The 15,773-nt window shown below is 41.7% G+C and overlaps 1 protein-coding gene across 1 annotated transcript in view; it reads left to right on the top strand.

Annotated features, from left to right (window-relative positions):
* The window catches only part of RSF1 (remodeling and spacing factor 1), a 61,372-nt gene that overhangs the window by 38,035 nt on the left and 7,564 nt on the right, over positions 1-15,773 (top strand). Inside the window, exons 7-12 of the mRNA XM_065076304.1 lie at positions 1,481-1,678; positions 3,239-3,343; positions 4,559-4,638; positions 10,090-10,144; positions 11,372-11,481; positions 14,445-14,512. Of these exons, the coding sequence (XP_064932376.1) occupies positions 1,481-1,678; positions 3,239-3,343; positions 4,559-4,638; positions 10,090-10,144; positions 11,372-11,481; positions 14,445-14,512 (616 nt within the window). The remainder of the gene's footprint in view (positions 1-1,480; positions 1,679-3,238; positions 3,344-4,558; positions 4,639-10,089; positions 10,145-11,371; positions 11,482-14,444; positions 14,513-15,773) is intronic.

Below are 15,773 nucleotides of genomic sequence, written 5' to 3'. Positions count from 1 at the left end.
TCCAGCAGGACAGGGAACTGCTGGAGAGAGTCCAGCGCAGGGCAACAAAGATGCTGAAGGGAGTGGAGCATCTCCCGTGTGAGGAAAGGCTGAGGGAGCTGGGGCTCTGGAGCTGGACAAGAGGAGACTGAGGGGTGAACTCATTCATGTTTACAGATATATAAAGGGTGAGTGTCAGGAGGATGGAGCCAGGCTCTTCTCGGTGACAACCAATGATAGGACAAGGGGCAATGGGTTCAAACTGGAACACAAAAGGTTCCACTTAAATTTGAGAAGAAACTTCTTCTCAGTGAGGGTGGCAGAGCCTGGCCCAGGCTGCCCAGGGGGGTTGTGGAGTCTCCTTCTCTGCAGACATTCCAACCCGCCTGGACACCTTCCTGTGTAACCTCATCTGGGTGTTCCTGCTCCATGGGGGGATTGCACTGGATGAGCTTTCCAGGGCCCTTCCAATCCCTGACATTCTGGGATTCTGTGATCATTTGTCTGGTTCAGGTCTATGAGTAGTTCAGTCAAAAATGAGAAATGTTTGGGTTGAAAAAGATTAGGAAAGTTATTTTCCTTATTCAGTGTCTGGTGGGGGGAAAGAGTTACAAGAGAATGATGTCTCTGAGGAATAAGTTGATCATAAGAAAAGGTTTTTTCCTGTTGGATATGTTTATTTAAATATAAAATATCTTAGTTGCAGAAGGCAGTTTTAACTAATATAATATTCTGAATTTTAATTTGTCTGTTTTTCATTCAAAATGTATTTTAAACAAGTCACTATAGTGAAACTTAACACATCTAGAGAATAAGAGGTGTCATTTTGCAGTCTAAAATAAAAAGGTGGAAAGCCCAAGTAAATGCATGGCAAGACATATGGTTGCTTTACTAAGGTAGATGTGGTGAAAAGGGGTAGATGCCCCTTTGATGAACGAAAAAGCAGCATCAACTGAATCAGTTTTCACGGAAAAGTATAAATTTGAAAGCGGAGAAGTATAATTTGGAAAGCAGACCTAGATATAAGTAATGCCCTTAAAGGGTGCAGTGCTATATTTCAGAAAAGTGTGCCCATCTCAGAGGAAAACACCAGAAACACTGAAGTTAATTTAATTGTTAAGAGTGCAAACGTGTCTCCTAAAGCACAATAAAAGACACAAACTGTACATGGGGGGCTGGAAAGAAAACATTCTCTTTGGATTGAGGAAAGCTGTCATCAGAAAGTTTAAATGTGGAATTTACCATGTTTGCAAGCAAGTTTACCTTGTTAACATAGGACATTTGAGATTTTCTTTCTGCAGGTAGATAGGATTTCTTTTCTCCCTTTTATCCTGTTGCATTTTAAGGCTCTTTGACACACAAGCCGTTCATTGAAATGTTGTGAATTCACTTCTGCTGTTCTGATTGAAATGAATCACTGTGGAGACAAAGATTTGTCGAGGTCTGGGAAGAAACTCTGTGAGCTCCCTTTGTTTTCTCTTTGCAACCGTGTGTCTCCTAGAGAAGCAAAGTTCGGTGGACGGGGACGCGAACACGGGGCAGGTGGAAATACTCCAGTAATGAAGAAAGCGAGGACTCGGAGAGTGAAAAAAACTCGGATGAGGAGGAGGAAGAGGAAGAAGAGGAGGAGGAGGAAGCTGCACCTGCTGATGACGATGAGCCGTGCAAGAAGTGTGGCCTTCCCAACCACCCCGAGCTGGTGGGTTTTGGGGAAGGTTGCAGTTGTGTCAGGTTTGGTGGATTTGCCGTGGTGGTATCTGAAGGCGCATCGTCCTCTGGGGGGGCTGGTTATAGGAGAATACTTTCTAGGTTCTAAATCCATGACAGTAGATGAGTTTAATAAGGAGGGAAGCTTTTTCTTCTGTTTACCACCTCTGAAATGTCTTCAGGTTGAGAGAGTTGGGGTGTTCAGCCTGGAGAAGAGAAGCTCTGGGGAGACCTTATTTCGGCCTTTCCATAATTAAAAGGGACCGATAAGAAGGATGGCAACAGACTTTTTAGCAGGAGCTGTGGCAACAGGACAAGGAGTGATGGTTAAAAACTAAGAGGGGAGATTTAGACCAGATATGAAGGAGAAACTGTTGCCCCTGAGGGTGGTGAGAGCCTGTCCCAGGTTGACCAGAGAGGTGGTGGATGAACCATCCCTGGAGACATCCCAGGCCAGGCTGGACGGGGCTCTGAGCAACCTGAGCTGGTGAAGATGTCCCTGCTCATGGCAGGGGTGGCACTCGATGAGCTTTGAAGGTCCCTTCAACCCAAACCATTCTATGATTCTTTTAAGAGGTATAACACGATTTAGTCCATTGAGGATTGATATGGCTGAGGCTTAGGGGTTATGTCTGCCATCTCAAGGAATACAGAGGAGACATTTAAAAGAAGGAAACCCCGCAATGCAATATATGCTTTCCAGTATCTTTTGCCATGGTCACAGCTCCATAGTCATCCTTGTTGGATACAGCTGTGCATCATTCTGAGCACTGGGTACAGCAAAATCCTGCACAGTGAAGCTTTCCCTATTCCTGATGTTTTTGGTTCTCATTCATCAGCAGTAGATACCATCATGAATTTCTGTTTATCTGGGAAATCATACTGTGTACTCCTGCTATGAATCCACAGAAATAAGCATGCTCTCTGGTGTGGGACAGATACTGTAGCAGAGTTGAGACAAAGTTTGACCTTTAGGATGTTAGAGGTAAATATTCTGGTGGATACTCGCACAGCTTTCTTCCTCAGGCTTAATGGGAAGGGATATCTCAAGTTTTACCCAGTTAAATATGAACTCTAATAGTTCTATGTACCCCATAGAGCCTGCAAGGCTTTGTCTCTACCCTCTTGGACACACAATCATCCTGATTGTGGAAATGGGCAGGTTTGCTTTGTGTGGACGTGGGTGCACAGGGAAAACAGTTCACATCGCATCTTGTGTGCAGTTTTCCACTTAGTCCCGGATCCAGAAAGCATTACTGTATTCCACACTGTGGGCACACAATCTACGTAATCCAGTAGCTCGAAGTGCCTGAGAACACGTAATAAGACGAAATCTGGTGTTAAAATAGACTGTGATATATAAACTTCCCCATAAAAACCACTGCTGGCCCCAGAAACTCCTAGTGATAAGTGATAACAGGATTATATTTTTGGTTTTGGTACAGCCCAAAGTATTTATAAAGAGCTTCTGCGTTGGCTGGGGAAATAGTTCTGGAGCTCGTTATGTGTCGTGGATGCCAGAAGATACTCAGGATCCGTTTGGTTTCCGCAGATTTTGTTGTGCGACTCTTGCGACAGCGGGTACCACACCGCCTGCCTTCGCCCTCCGCTGATGATCATCCCCGACGGAGAGTGGTTCTGCCCTCCCTGCCAGCACGTACGGTTCTTGTTCGACTTTTGCTTTCCTTTCACAAGTCATTTTGGTTTTTATTCTGTTAAAAAATAGACTGGTGAATTGTAGGGATGCTGATCTTCCCTCTTGCCTATTACTAAACCAGTTTTGCTGGGTGATTTTCCTTTCCTTTTCTTTCTGCTAGTGATGGATGAATCTCCAGCCACACTGGTCCTCTCCCATCATTGCTTAAATTACCTCCAGACTAAACTAGTATTAAAAATATGTCTAAATATTTTCCCAAAAGAGAAAGTTGCTATTTCTAACAAGTCCCAGGGTATAGTTTGCCCCTGCTGGGAAGTCAGTGTTGTCCTTGTCAAGAAAGAAACAAATAGAAACACACTTTTGAAGGATGGAAGCTGCTTCTGCCAAAAAGAAATCAGTGCATGTGTCCGGTTTCAATGTAAAGTCTGTCTAGAATAGCAAGGGATGGTGCTTGGGAGAATAAGCCAAAAAGCGTGTGATGCTGCTGCTCTTTAATGTTGAACCATTTATGCACATTTACAGAATAATCTGCCTAATCCCAAACCCCTTCCTTACAGAAAATTACTTTACCAAAAGGGCTGTTGCCCTGCAGCAAACTACCCACACTGGACGTGGCTGTATCGAGCGCTGGTTTTTAGTTGTCATCCAAGGAGTATTTTTAGTAATGATGATCCTTAATATGTGAGAAAGTTTTCCTGAAGCAGTTTGAGACTTCAGCTTGCAGTCGGAGCATCTCCATGTGCTGTTGCTGTTTGGTAGTTTTTAATTAATATGAAAAATGACAGATTTATAAAAGCGTGAAGATCATCCTTGGAAATAGCACGATGCAGGTGTTAACTTGGAGTAAGGCACAATTTGTCCATAAAAAGTGATTTTTTACATATGGCTCCTTAAATATTGTGTTCTAAGATATGGAACATTTGGTAAGAAAAATATCCTGGAGTGTATCTCTGCTTTTTACTGTGGTTTCCACAGAGTTGTGTTCTCCAAGAATTAAAGGACAGATACCACTGTGCATGTATTCACTCAGGTGCGCGGGTGTATGTGGGCGCGGGTGTATGTGGGCGCGGGTGTATGTGGGCGCGGGTGTATGTGGGCGCGGGTGTATGTGTGCTCCTCAGGTTTCTCCAAGGTTAAGTTGAAGTGTCTGAACATTAGCTCAACATGAAGAGAGTTGGTTATGAAAGAAACTGATGTTGTGTTTCCTTCCCTTAGAAATTACTCTGTGAGAAGTTAGAAGAACAACTACAAGACCTGGATGTTGTCTTAAAAAAGAAGGAGCGTGCGGAACGCAGGTATTACTGGTTGGTTGTGTTCACAGCCAGCTGCTCTACAGAGGGGTAGTAATAATTCAACAAGCATTAAAATAATGGGGGACTGGGGGTAAAGTGGTTACAAGACTGGGAATTGGACCAGTTTTGACTTCGCACTGATTTGAGAGGTTTTTGGTGGCACGATGCTGTGAGAGGTTGCAAGAAGGGAAAAAAAGCCCAATAATTGGGGTAGAGAAGCAAATATATTTGTATTAAACTTGGACAAGGTGCCTGAATGCAAATTTGGCTTTTCCATACCAGTAGTTAAATGTTTTTCAGCACTGATTCAGCTGTGAGTGTTAATTATACTGGCAGCCGTGTGCAGAATTCCTGCTGTACACAAGGTTAAGTCCTGACTTTGTTACAAAGATGGTCTGAATTAATGGGATTTTAGAGTCTTGTTGCTTCAGATTCTGTTAAATTTTGCTGAATTTACAAGCTGATGGAATTGCTGTAGTGCAGTGGGTCAGCTGAGCTGGAATGAAATGTTGTGACCCCTGCCATTACCGAAGGGTAAATGCAAACCAGGCTGCTGCATTTATAAACAACATCCTTAATATTCAGAACATGGTATCTGCAGTTTTCAGACCTGAAAATGAGGGACATGGAATGCGGTCTGCATAATTGATACCTTTTAGGACATATTTGCAAAATTGAATAACATCTGTATGCATTATTGAACAAAACTCTGCGTGAATTGTATCTTGAAAGGCAAATTTTACCAGAAGGTGAGACCCCTTTTAAAGAAAGTGATTGAGCAGGGTTATATTTGTGGCAGATACATTTGGTTCTGGGAAGAGCAGAGAACAATCCCGGGCTGCTTCCAGCTTCCTTTGCATCTCCTGGTTGTTATTATCATCGCAGCAGCAACAATGACCGTGACCGATCAAGTACCCCCTGCTCCTGCCATCACTGCTTCTGCTTAGAGCACAGAATCACAGAATCCCAGAATGTCAGGGATTGGAAGGGACCTGGAAAGCTCATCCAGTGCAATCACCCCATGGAGCAGGAACACCCAGATGAGGTTACACAGGAAGGTGTCCAGGCGGGTTGGAATGTCTGCAGAGAAGGAGACTCCACAACCTCCCTGGGCAGCCTGGGCCAGGCTCTGTCACCCCCACCGTGAAGAAGTTTCTTCCCAAATTTAAGTGGAACCTCTTGTGTTCCAGTTTGAACCCATTGCCCCTTGTCCTGTCATTGGTTGTCACCGAGAAGAGCCTGGCTCCATCCTCCTGACACTCACCCTTTATATATCTGTAAACATTAATGAGGTCACCCCTCAGTCTCCTCTTGTCCAGCTCCAGAGCCCCAGCTCCCTCAGCCTTTCCTCACACGGGAGATGCTCCACTCCCTTCAGCATCTTTGTTGCCCTGCGCTGGACTCTCTCCAGCAGTTCCCTGTCCTGCTGGAACTGAGGAGCCACAACTGGACACAATATTCCAGGTGTGGTCTCCCCAGGGCAGAGCAGAGGGGCAGGAGAACCTCTCTGACATACTGACCACCCCCTTCTAACCCACCCCAGGTACCATTCGCCTTCCTGGCCACAAGGGCCCAGTGCTGGCAGCAGATCTTGGTCACCCTGTAGTAAAATTACCCTTGGTTTGCCAATTCTAGTGAATTTGCAGCCTTGGGAATAGAGCGATGAGCTATTTTTAGGAGCGAGCCTCCATCTGTGCAGGAGTGCGGGACACAAAGAGCTGTGTCTGCTGCTTTGCTTTACGGTGGGAGGATTTATTGCTAGTGAGCAGTATTTTTGGGCCTATTTTGGTAAATATTCCGCTGGCAAACATGACATGAAATCCAAGTTTTTCCTGTCTTGCTTTCTTAAAGCCATTAGTTTTGCATTAAAATACGATCTTTTAACAGTTAGAGGTGTAAAAGTTCAAGCAGGTTGGTTTAGGGCACAGAAATATATTAATGTAGTGTTTGTGTAAACTCACAGGACGTGTTGTCTGTCGTTTTGGCAAAGAGAAGAAAAGCGACGGTCTCATCGCAGGCACACGCATTTAATAGATTCTTTGAACTAGCGTTACTATCATGCTTTTTGAAGTAGTAATACTGTCGTGCTCTTGATTATTCTCTAGCTTTCAGAATCTGACTGAAATGCATTCAGTTCCTCAGCTTTATTTTTCAGCATCCCCAAAGCGTTTTGTCATGGATTTATTTTATTTTAATGAAAACTTAAGGTTTCACATTGACTTACAAATATATAGATCAAAGTGATACCTTTATTTTTCTTCTCTTTATGAATTCAAGATGCTGCTGCAAGAACCTGCCTGAATTTCAGGTTTCTCATGTACACGCCGACTTCTATAATCACTACCAGTGAGGTGGAGTAGTTGTTAAAGCTTTTTTGGATCCCTTTTAATTCATGGTAGAGACTATGACTTCTTCTTGATGGAAAATCACTTCTCTGCTTCTCCCAGGCCAAATTCCACATACACTTTCATGGTTTCCCTGTAGCAACTTTCACAGCTGCTTATATGAGAGAAGATGTTTTCTGGGTTCATTTAGGAAGAGTTTACAACTAGTCAGCTCTTGTGTTGGAGACCTCTTGGATCAAATGTTTAAAGTGTTGAGCTTCCGTGTGCTACATGCTAACAAGGAATGCATTTTTTACTTCATTTTGCATTTGAAGACCTTTTTCTCAGCAGGCTTGGCTTGATTTGTTTGATAATTTCTTAAGCAGTTGGTATTTGGGGAGAAGAAAAGCGGCTCTTGAAAGCCTCACTGGTCACACTTCAAAACCAGCTGACTTTTCCTCATCTCACCTATCTCCTGATGTTTTGTGTCACAAAAAATGAGAAGTAGATGAAACTATCAGACAGTTGCTGAATACTAAAATGTGTACATTTCCAGTTCCTTTCTCATTTTAGCAGTTGTATTCCTTGCCTTAAGATGCTACTTTAACTCATTTTCAAGAGCATAGTGATTTTTGCAGCATATGCAAAATTCTTCCTCATGCAACCTCATGGTGCTCAGAGGGATGAAGATTTCTTTTGATCTATCAGTTTGGAGAACTGACATTAGGAGACAAAGCCAATCACTTTTATACACAGCCAGATATTGTAATTTAGATCTAATGATACAGACTTGTCCAAGTTCATGGTCTTTCTGGCTGTAAAACAAGCTAAAATCTGTTTTTACTCTTGGTCAGTATTGCTTTAAGAACTTTGCTTGTTCATGTTATTTAAGAAAATAATATGCGGAAATCTTTCACTAAAGAGTTCTCTAGGAGGTTATTTGGATAAAAATGTATAGTGCTGGTCAGAAGACTTCTAAAATTTACTTAGTTTCATTAATCTGTAAAGAATCTATTGGAAACAGGTGTTGGTGTCCAAGTCTAGATGACTTGTGTACATGACACATCCTGTTGCGACTCGAGTGTGATGCGATTTGTGCCCACACAACCGCTCACCCTAACTTCACGAGTCTGGGTCTAGTTGAGTGAGACTCTTGAGCTCAGAAGAGTTTGAGCCCAGAATCTGTGATTTTATGATTCTAAGAGGTTCTTGTGTGATTTCATTTCAACTGATAGGATGCTTCACTGGATCCTGAAAGTTGGAGATCTTGTGGTAAATGTGTAGTTCATACCTTGCGCCCATGCAGGTTTGTTCTTCAGATTGTTCTTCAGACCTGTGGGAGACTTGTGTCCTTTGAAAGCTGCAAGTAGAGACCAGGAGCCAGGGTTGTGCCCAGGGCAATTCACATGAGGCAAGCTAAGCTTACTGGGACTGTCTAAGCTGAGTCTTACCAACTTTGGTTTAATCCTGTTACCAGCTGTGGACAAGGTCATCCTACTTTTCCTTAAACAGGCTTTCCTGTATTTGAGTGCTGTTCTCTCTCCTGTCTTTGGTCTAGAGAACACACAACCAATCTACCCTGTTTTTTCAGCCTTTCTCAGCAGCACGTCTGCTGCACTGTTGTAACTCCTACTGACTTGCTCTGAACTCTTTGGCTGGATCATGTCTTTCTTGAAGTATGTGTGGTGCCCGGATGGCACCAAGTACTCCAGCTACATGTGAGCAGGACTGGTGGACATGGCAGGTGTCCTTCACTTCTCCTGTAGGCTGTTGTCCTCTTCACGCATCCATCTGTAATATTCACAGAAGCCCAGGTTGGAAGGGTCCTCAAGAATCGTTTGGTTCAACCTTTCTTGGCAAAAGCACCACGTGGACAAGATGACCCAGCACCATGTCCAGCTGAATCTTAAAAGTGTCCAAGGTTTGGGAATCCACCACTTTCCTGGGGAGATTATTCCAATGGCTGATTGATCTCGACATGAAAAATTTCCCTCTTGTGTCAATCAGAATCTCTCCAGGAGTAACTTGTACCCATTACCCTTCATCTTCTCCATGTGACTCCTTATAGAAAGGGAGTCTCTTCTTTGTAGCCGCCCTTAAAATACCAGAACAAGGTGATGAGGTTCCCCCTACACCTTCTTTCCTCAAGGCTGAACAAGCCCAGTTCTCTCAGGGGTTTCCCAGTCCTTGGATCACCTTTGTGGTGCTTCTCTGGACCCTCTCTGGCCTGTCCACATCCTTTTTGTGTAGCAGGGACCAAAACTGAGCACAGTATATCAGGTTTCGCCTGACAAGTGTGGAGTAGAGCAGGATAATGATGCCCCTGTTGATGCAGCCCAGTGTCCCATTGTCCTCTGCAGCAGCCAATGGTCACTCACATGGAGCTTGTTGTCCCCCAGGTCACTTCCCAGCTGGGTGGATTCCAGCCTGGATTGTTTGTCCAGGTGCAAGACCTTACACTTGTCCTTGTTAAACTTCATAAGGTTCTTCTTGGCTCGCTCCTCCAACCTCTCCAGGTCTTCCCAAGTGTCCACTTCCCCACCCAGTTTGGTGACAGCTGTTTCTGCAGCATTTGGACTCTGAGCTTTGTTGGGTTGTTCTCCTTTGACAAAGAATTGCTATGTAGGCCATTATTTGCTCCCAGGTGTTTCTAGAGTTCATTATTCCTGCCCGAGTCTAAAATCTGGAACTTGTCCTTTTTGGGTTGCATCTTGTCTTTGAGAATTTTCCCAGTTCATTGTGATTTTTGAATTCTCATTTTATCTTTCAGCACCTCCAGGGTCTATCGTAGTTATGGATCCAACATTATAGTCTCTATCACATCATTATTATTTTTCACTTGTGTTTTAATTGCTTTTTACACCCTAATTCAATCATTTCCATTGCGTTCGCAATCTTCTAGTACTGTTGTTTGTCAGAATTCTTTGGAAATCTCTTAAATTACGCAGGTAGGAAAATGTAATCGTATGAGATTTAGCATGTAATTCCAACTAAAGTGTTTTCTGTTGGAGCATCCTCTTGGGATGCTTCTGCCTGGCAATAGTAAGAGCTTCAAACAGTGTTAATTACAGCGTTATTTTAGATATCTGCAGTTTTTCTGTAAGCTTATTTTCTCTCTTCTCTCCTAAAGAAAAGAACGCTTGGTGTATGTGGGTATCAGTATTGAGAACATCATTCCCCCTCAGGTAAGTTACTGCGTGTCTATTATATTATCGGTTTATTTTCCAAACCTGTCAGGGAAGAAGTTTCTTAGTGCTTTGTCAGAAGTGCCAGCAGCATCTTGGAAGGGAAAATCAATCTATCTACGGGTCAGAAATAATTCTAGGCTCTGTGTTTTAGACTGAGATTGAATTTAGCAGAGGAAACAAGGGATATTTATCATGTTTATTAGAGCCAACTGGTGTCACACAGGATCACAGAATCACCTCCCCACCCATTACAGTTGGGTTTTGCTAATCTGTAGTTTATAAAGGTGGGATTCAATTTATTTAACACTCTTGTCTGCTGTATAATTATCTAGATCCGAGCTAATTGTCACAGCTTTCCATTGGAACTGATGGAAACAAATGTTTCTGGCTTATGATTCAGGGAACATATGTATTATCTATGATAAGTATTACATTTGTCTCCAAGAATTGTATATTGAAGTCACATATGGTTAAAAAGTATAAACACTTAGTATTTTATTATCAGATGCTTTTACAGAAGAGGGAAGATGTTTTTATTTGGGGACAATGGCCTCTTCTCACTTCTTAAATGTATTTTAAAGTGATTCCTTTAAGTCTTACCCAAATGTCTTTGTCGGAGATTATAATCTGTTCCTTGTATAATAGTTTAAAATGAAACTATTGTTTGTTTTAAACATAGACTTTGACTATAATAAAGCAAACTATCTCCTTGTCTCTTGATAGCAGAAAAATAACACCTTTAATAAACTTGAAGAGTCTCAGGCTGGGAGCAAGTATTTGATAAATTAAGCCTGCGGGCAGATTTTTTTAATCAATAACTTGGAAATGATGTCATAAAATGAACCTGTGTGGAATTTTGAGGCTGCAGCATGTCAAGGTGTCCCTGTGCTCGGTATGCAGAGATGCCACCAGTAATTTGTTCAGCTGCTGCATTTATTAGTCCTGCAAGTAGCACCTGAGGCACCATCAGTGTTGTAGCACAACCACAAGCCTGAACCCTTAAACATTGTATTTGCAAAATTATGTTGCCAATAAGGGCAATATGTGCACTTGTTCATGTGAACTCTGCTGTAACAAGTCATTATGAATATATTAGAAAGGAAAATGTGTTGGGTGGATGCGTTTTCTAGATCATACAAATATCGGTATCATACGAGTTCAGTCACGAGCGTGGAGGGTTTGGGGAGATAAAACGTTTTTGACGCTTCTGTGTTATGTGAACAGGAGCCAGAAATACCTGAAGGCCAGGAAGAAAAGAAGAAAGATTCCAAAAAGCCCAAATCAAAGCTGCTTGAAAGGAGGTCTACCAGGACCCGCAAGTGCATAAGCTACAGGTCGGCAGCTCTTTTAAATAGCTTGTAAACCCAAGAAAACTCACACTGTTGTTTTTCTTAAGCAACCCATTGGTTTTCATACGCACTTTTACATTGAAAAGCGAGCCCCAACTCAAGTGGTTTTGTTCTTTCCTCTGAATACCGGTTGTGCTTGCAGCGGTAATGCAAAGGTGCAGGTGAGATGGTCTAGTGAAGGGATAATGCACTAAATGAAGAAAATATGGATGGTACTTTGTTCAGGAATATTGGAGAAGGCTTTGGCATTACTGGAATTTCTGGAGCAGGTTAAAGCAAGCGAATTGTACCTCTCCTTTCTATTGGAAGGCAGACTTGTGTGTAAAGGCCTTAAATTCCCATTTCTCTTCTCCCCCATTTATGGCTTCTATACATGAAAGGGGCATGAAATTCAAAATGCAATTGAGACAGTGTGTCTAAAAATGGTCTGTAACTCTTTAGGGAAATTGTGATAAAAATGCAATTAGTAAATTAGAATTCCAAGATATTTAGACTCTCTGCATTCTCAAAGTAGAACAGGTCACTGAAGTTTACAAAATTCGGCATGATCTTTATATTATCTTTTGTTCTTGGTGTGTTACCAAAGTGGTTTATAAACGGTTCTCTGAACAATACCTTGAGGTGCTCCATGGTTCAAGTTGTGGTCAGTCAGAAAACTCAGCCTGAGCAAGAGAATAAAGATCTTGCCTATCAGGCCTCTGGTGTGACGTGTTGTGCAAAGACAGTAATTTTAATTGGAAATAATGTTTTGTATAATGTTGCTCTGAAAAAAAGTTGATCTTCTGATACAAAGTGACTCAGTCATACACACAACTTTGTGAAAATCTTGCGCTTACTTCAGGTTTCTGTGTCCGCTGCTGGTGGCAGTGGGAATTGTGGATGTTTTCCTTCAGTTGGGGGAAATATTAATATTAATGAATGCTGAACATCTTATTCCACTGACAGACAAATCTGGTTCTCTAAAGAGATGCAAACCCTTTGTCACCTGAGTCATCTGTCAGAAATCTGCATTGGGAATAAAGCAGCAGCATTAGCAGCAATTACGTCCTATTAATGGACAAGGAGCTGGCTGCTCATGTTGGAGCTCAGGCTGTTAGGGGTGATTTGGAAGTGTTAAGTGATTTCTCACATTTTAAAGAGAGGGTTTGTTGGTTTGTTTTAGTGGTATAGATGGGAAATAACATTTGAGTCGTGTGGAACTACTCTTATTGATGGAATAATTGCAGAGTTACTTCCTTGCTGAGTAAAGCTGCCTTGAACATACCATGCGGTTGCTCTTAGGGAATATAGAGAGACTCCAAATCCATCACCTGGTTTTTAAGGGAAAAAGTGGTTTTGCTTACTGTTGAAATACAGAGTAATATTAGATGTATTATTTTCTTGTTCTGCTGGATGTTACTATGGAAGAGCAAGATAAATTATAATGTTTCTTTTGTGACTGAGAAACTGAATCTTTAATCAAAGTATTGTCCAATTATTAGTTGTTCGTATTAAAAAAAAAAAAAATCTAATAATCTAAAAAATAATAGTTTAATAAAATTAATAATTTAATAATTTTTAAATGGGAAGAAAAGCTTACATCTAAATAAAATGTCTTTCCTACATCGTTAATGAAATTCAGACTTCAGCATGTTGTATCTCAAGGCGTGATACAGGTAACAATCCTGTTTTATGGGATGTAAATTCATAACTGAAGAAACAAACTGAAGTCATCTGTGTAAAAGGACGGGATCCCTTTTCCTCCCTTTGCTGTTCCTTTTAAATGAATTCCTCAGCATGCAGAGATTTAAGCACTCTTATAAAAGCTGCTGCAGGACAGATGTACTCAAATATTTTGCTTTTGTTTGTCCTGTTTAGTTATGTGTCGAGGTTTTGATTGCGGGGTGACAATAAAACCCTGGTAGATGTATTGTTAACATCCTCTCTTCCCTCCCTTCCTCCTTTTTCCCCTCCCTCTTAGTAGCATTTTACTAATGCTACTAATAAAAATAGAGAAAATAATACAAAATATACAAAACCAATCTTGAAAGTCTCAGCAACTGCAGAGCTGGCACCCGAAGTCCTGGACTGGACTCTGCAGCCAACCGGAGCTGGATTCAGTCTGTCACTGGCCTCAGTTCACAGGGATGACTAGCAAGGTCCTGTCCTAATGTCAGCCATAAGCAAAAGGGAAAAGGGGACTAGATGCTCATGATCTCCCACTTTTATATGAAGTATTCACGTGAATGGGATGTTATATACAGTTGGTCAGTTTCTTGGTCACCTGTTTCTCATTGTCCCTCTTGTGAAATGTCACTCTGTGCTTATCAATAACCTCACATTCCATTGCTATGTTTCCCAAAACATGTATCTGGTTCTCCAGGAAAATGCAGCTGATATGAAGCTTTAGCTGACAGGCAAATTCACTAAAAGAGGAACGTGTTTTTTAACAAAACCAGGACGTTATGCAAATGACATTTTAACTTATTTGTATATATGTATATTTGTCTCTACTGTGTACAGTATATTTTATCTGTTCAGTTTAGCATGCTGCAGATCCCTAAAGTATAATTACCGCGAGCTTTAAGAGGAGAAAGAAGTGATCCAAAATAAGTTTCCAAGGAACATTGAGGATGAATAATTTTACTTTAGGTGCTTTTCAGCAATTATCTATTGTTAAATTCAGTGATGTGTTATGTAAAATGAAAGTGGTTTTCTGTTCACATAGATCAATAAGAAGACAGGAAGGCAATGGTGAATAATATGCTAGCAAGTAGAAATAAACACACCTTAAATAAAAATTGCTATTTTATCATCAATCCAGCCCATTATTTCTGTTATTATCTATCCAGCCTGTTGTCTGTGCAGTGTGATTTCTTTAGAACAGTTTTAGCTTTTGAGGTATGTTTTCATAAGATAATTTAATTAGGGTGTGCTTCCAAGTGGTAAATGAAAGCTGTTACTTTTAGGTTTGATGAATTTGACGAGGCAATTGATGAGGCAATTGAAGATGATATCAAGGAGGCTGATGGAGGAGGTATGTTTCTGATATTTATTTTCATTACAGTGGTGATAAGAAGATTAAGACCAAATGTATTTTGATACCAGAAGCAACAAATATAGTCCTCCCCCTTACACTTTGTAGTTTCCACTTTTACTGCTGTGTTTTTGGAATCAAACTCAATAATTTCTCCTGGGAATGGCCATGTCAGGCTGCCAAAAGACACCAAAATTGATTTGGTCTTGATAGTTAAATTCAGCTTGTAAATGTTTTGATATATGAATGCAATGGCTAAGCATGACAAGAAGACTCTTACAATTAATTTGCAGAGTTTTGGATTTGAGGTTGGAATGGCAGCTGGTGCTATTGACATCTGTCACCTGTGAAAACTGGGTTCACGAACTGGTCTGCTTTAAAGCCGGGGTCTACAAAGTGGTTTGAAAAATATTAACTCAGATCTATAAGCACTTCTCAGTTGTACATGAATAAAGTGAAATTATGTTCTTTGTTGCCTATTAAGGCAACATAGGGGATCCAAAAGGGAGATCTTGAACAGTATCTGAGAGGTGTAGATGGATTTGTGCTTCTGCGTGGAGAAAACTGCCATGAACCATCATCCCTCACTTGTTTGGCTTGTGGCATCTCCACAAAGACACCAGTTTTCAGGAGCTCGGTGGATGTACACAGACAATCTGAACAGTGTGTGTCTGTAACACACCTGTATAATCACAGACTGGTTGGGGTTGAAGGGACCTCTGGAGATCATCCAGTCCAACCCACCTGCTAACGTCACCAGAGCAGATCACACAGGAAGGTGTCCAGGTGGGTTTGAATGTCTCCAGAGAAGGAGACTCCACAACCTCTCTGGGCAGCCTGGGCCAGGCTCTGGCACCTCACAGTAAAGAAGTTTCTCCTCGTATTCAGATGGAACCTCCTGTGTTTCAGTCTGTGCCCATTGTCCCTCATCCTGTCATCGGGCACCACTGAACAGAGTCTGGTCCATCCTCTTGACACCCACCCTGGAGATATTGATCAGCATTGATCAGGTCCCTTCTCAGCTTCTCTTCTCCAGGCTGACAGCCCCAGCTCTCTCAGCCTTTCCTCAATAGAAAGATACTAAAATAATAAACCCAGTGAAGTCTCAACAGTAAAACCAGCTTTTCAGGAACTCCACTCCCTGGCCAAACAGCAACTGCAACACTTCATCTCCCAAGAAGTGTTTTAATCATTATGAAGATGATGTATTTTCTGATAACTGCCCATTCACAAAGCATTAGGCAATAACGTGGGGTGGGGT

This window comes from Columba livia, chromosome 1 (genome assembly GCF_036013475.1).
Source record: "Columba livia isolate bColLiv1 breed racing homer chromosome 1, bColLiv1.pat.W.v2, whole genome shotgun sequence".
In the NCBI taxonomy this organism is placed as follows: domain Eukaryota; kingdom Metazoa; phylum Chordata; class Aves; order Columbiformes; family Columbidae; genus Columba; species Columba livia.
This window is presented reverse-complemented; position numbering and strand designations above follow the sequence as displayed.